The 4,060-nt window shown below is 40.6% G+C and overlaps 1 protein-coding gene across 1 annotated transcript; it reads left to right on the forward strand.

Annotated features, from left to right (window-relative positions):
* Window positions 1-1,158: 1,158 nt before the first annotated feature.
* On the forward strand, window positions 1,159-2,097 carry LOC102011894 (olfactory receptor 5AS1-like). Its single transcript, XM_005408219.1, has one exon. The coding sequence runs from the start codon at window positions 1,159-1,161 to the stop codon at window positions 2,095-2,097; it is 939 nt and encodes a 312-aa protein (XP_005408276.1).
* The last annotated feature ends 1,963 nt before the right edge of the window (window positions 2,098-4,060 follow it).

Raw genomic sequence — 4,060 nt, forward strand, 5'->3', positions numbered from 1 at the left:
GCAAGAAAGAAAAGGTAAATTCTGGAGTGGGGATTGGGATGCTATACAAAGTTTGAAACTGTAACTGACATGTTTTCCCTTGGGGCTTAAGAAAGGAAATTTTGTGATGATAGTGTCAGGTCTCTGCACTTCTTTCTTTCTACTATCAAGTTATTAATTGCAGACCCAACCAGTGTCTGCCAAATGAGTGGAGCACAATGTCCAATCGTGCTTCTGGGTTTCCATACCAGATACTATTATACATCCAGGGTAAGAAAAAGAAATCAAACTGGGGAAAGGAAAACAATAGCCACACTGTGTGACTAAAATATTAAATCCCTTTAAACAATGTATTTCAATCAAATGCACCCTTCCACCAGCTTACAAGACACACACAAACTACTTCTCCTTGTGAGAGAGACTGGGTTACATATCCTTGATGCCAGACAAGAAAAGAAAATTAAGAACTCTGAGAATATTTCAAAGTATTGAGGAAACTAGAAAATAGAAACAAAATGGGGGTCAATTTATCTATTTGGGATGAATTTTACTTAGTAAATATTCATAGAGTGTCTGTTCAGGTCGTCACATAAATGATTTAAGGGACTTCACTCAGATCACACAGGTAGCAAGTACCAAAGCTCAGACTGCAAGCCCAGCCTCTCACGCTTCACTGCGAAACTTAACGACCATTGTTACCCAGTACCCAAGATCACGGAAATCTTTCTGCAAACCATGCAGTCTAAGTGTAAGCACATTTCCAAAAATTTTCACCATTTCTTCTTACTTGAAAGAACATGATTTTCAGATTGTAACAATAGAGCTTTGACTACAGAGATTTTCACAGCTCTCGTTACTCTAGCAGCTCTTCTCATCTGCGTCCTGTTCAGCATTTAGTACCATCATGTAGAACACAGAGCTATTGACCAGTTTGTGGTGTCATCACATACCACCTCTGGACAACGTTTATTCTTTTGGTATCAGTGATAATTTCTAAACATCTTTAAATATGACCTCCTTAAAATGGTCACAGAAATAGTATATTTAAGAATTTATTAACTTTCCCTTTATTCCTTTAGAAATAAGAGTAAAGATATTTCTGGTTTATCTGTCACCCAAGTCAGTCTGCACCATCGGATGCCACCTTACTTGAGAGAGAAACTTAAAAAAGCTAAGAAGATGTTGGAGCATAATCACACATTGCCTGCCGAGTTTGTATTTGTTGGATTCACAGACTACCTCCCCGTTAGAATCACCCTGTTTGTGGTCTTCCTTGTAGTGTATACATTAACTGTGGCAGGAAATTTGGGCTTAATAATCTTAGTTAATATGGATCCCAGCCTCCGAAACCCCATGTATTACTTTCTGAGCAACTTGTCCTTCTTAGACATCTGCTACTCTACAACAATAGCTCCGAAAATGCTGGCAAACTTCCTAGCCTCCAGAAAACGCATCTCCTTCCACGGCTGTGCCCTGCAGATGTTCTTCTTTGCCTGCTTTGCAGATGCTGAGTGCCTCACCCTGGCTGCCATGGCCTACGACCGCTATGCGGCCATCTGCCAGCCGCTGCTCTACTCTGCCCTGATGTCCCCCAGGGTCTGCCGTGGCCTCGTCCTGTTGGCCTACATCAGTGGAAGTGTCACCTCACTGGTGCACGTTTCCCTGGCATTTAGGCTTTCCTATTGTGGCTCCAATGTGGTTGATCATTTCTTTTGTGACATCCCACCACTTCTGTCTCTGTCCTGTGAAGATACCTCCATCAACCAACTTCTGCTCTTCACCTTGTGTGGCTTTATCCAGAGCAGCACCTTTGTGGTGATATTCATCTCTTACGCCTGCATCCTCAAGAGCGTGCTGCACATCAAGTCTTCTGGCAGCAGAAGTCAAACCTTCTCCACCTGTGCTTCCCACCTCGTGGCGGTGACCCTGTTCTACGGGACACTCCTGTTCATGTACTGTCGCCCGGCCGCCAGCTACTCCCCTGCCTTGGATAAAGTGGTTGCGGTGTTTTACACCGTTGTCTTTCCCATGTTTAATCCGATCATCTATAGCTTCAGGAACAAGGATGTGAAAAAGGCACTTAAAAAACTATTTGAAAGAGAGTGGATTTTCAGATGAATACAATCTGCACCTTTTAATATTTAAACATTAGCCTTCTCTTCCAAAGTAATCATTAGCAACTAAGCCACCAACAATTCATGTACCTAGTATTTCAATTGCATCATCATATCCTAGACATAAATGCAGCTTTTCATCCCCAATGCCGGAAAATGTGTCCTTAATTCTTACAGAAAATTTTTCTCCAAAATTCACCTACCATTTAAGACATTCCTGAATGAAAATGAGTATAACATTTTCTCTTTTACTGTTTCAAAATGTTTTGTATGTTACTCATTTATGTTCTTTATCATATCAAAAGCATAGGTTGCTTCATAGCCATCCTACCCAATTAGACGTTATCTGCTGTAAAGGTGATGCACATTATTAGCTTATTTTTTCAATACACGTACAGCACCTTGTTTCTTATACACCCTTCTTACACAGGTACTTGAGCAAAGGATGATTGGATGGATGCCTGGATGGATGTTCAAGTGAATTAAGTCTTTTTCATTTAGGAAAGCTAGTGAATGAATGTAGATTCTGCAATTACAGAACCATTAACACATAAATTTTATACTTTTAATGATGGCTGGAAATGGCAGTGGTGGTATTTTCATGTGGCTTTGAGGAAATCTGGAAAAGCTGTAGTTTAATTGTCTTTACTCTTCAGTCAGTGCAAAATATCAAGTCATCTACTTCTCTTTAGGTTGAGTCAGTTACTTCAGCTCTTCTATCCACTGTTAGCACCTAATGTAATCCCAACTTTGTGAATATTGTTAAGATCATAGATTGTATATATTACTGCTTATTCATAATCTATTTTATGTAATATTCCTTGCAGCTGTTTCTTCAAGAAGAGGTAAACAATTGCTGTGATATTTTTTTGTTAAGTTTACAATGTAAACCAATTTTACCACAGGCAGCAGCTTTTCCCCTGAGGTTTTTTTGTGTGTGTCTTTTTGAGATAAGATCTCACTCTGTAGTTCTGGCTGGTTTTAAACTCAACGTGTAGCCTAGAAAAGCATCACTCCCTTCTAGGGCTGTTCTGAGGATGGGACTCAATATCCATATGCTATGGCCCAATGGTGAGAACCTTCAGGATTGCATAAAAACCTCTTCCAGTGAGCAGGGAACTCCTCCTCAAGTGTGTGTAGTCAGAGTAACACCCTGTGATCCACTTCAAGACTCATTGGAAGAGAAGCGCTGGCCCTTGCATTGGTCTGACTATGACTGAGGTCATGTGGTCTGAATCTTTGAGTTGAAATTACATGACTTCTGGTGAGGATCTTGCAGGACTCTCACCTTTCATTGAGAAGGAAACACAATATTCTTCCTCAATTAAACAAGGCATGGACTCTGAGTGAGGGGTGAAAGTCTTGAGACAGTGAGAGGCTGGGCATGACCACGCTGTGTCACCTCAGAACGTCTCAAGGATTTCCTACCTGTAACTTTGATGTGGAGTCAGTGTCCCTAAAGCATACAAAAGTACCACCTCTGAAGAACTGGGGTTGGAAAGTCATCCTAATCTCTCTTGTCATTTCTGAGGGAAAGCCCATCTGTCTTGCTTTTTCACTTATTTTTAAACGTACTTATGCATCCATTTTCATAGAATTTACTTCAACTGTCATTTAGCCTACACTGTACAACTGCGCTGAAGGATGCTCCCCTACCTAGCAATGTAGACCATTGTTGATTTTCTGTATGTGGTACCCACTGTTCTGGAATTTTCTGGAATTCAAACCCAGTATTGATTCATATCCAGTCCCTTCTGAGATTTGCATTTAAAAATTTCATATCTTATAATTAGCACAATGATTCTTTCCACCTGCTATAATATGGATAATGTTCCCCAAAGGATTGTGCGTTGGAGGCTTTGTTCCCGGTGCACTTGTATTGAAAGGTCATGAGATTACTAAGAGGTAGACTCTAGTAGAAAATGATTGGGTCATGCCTATCCTATGATCAGTGGTAGTCCTGTGGA

This window comes from Chinchilla lanigera, unplaced genomic scaffold, assembly GCF_000276665.1.
Source record: "Chinchilla lanigera isolate Chin_1 unplaced genomic scaffold, ChiLan1.0 scaffold00110, whole genome shotgun sequence".
NCBI classification, from domain to species: Eukaryota; Metazoa; Chordata; class Mammalia; order Rodentia; family Chinchillidae; genus Chinchilla; species Chinchilla lanigera.

What these genes read in the sequence shown, in the direction of transcription:
- LOC102011894 (XM_005408219.1), top strand. Translation starts at nt 1,159, where the DNA reads ATGTTGGAGCATAATCACACATTGCCTGCCGAGTTTGTATTTGTTGGA.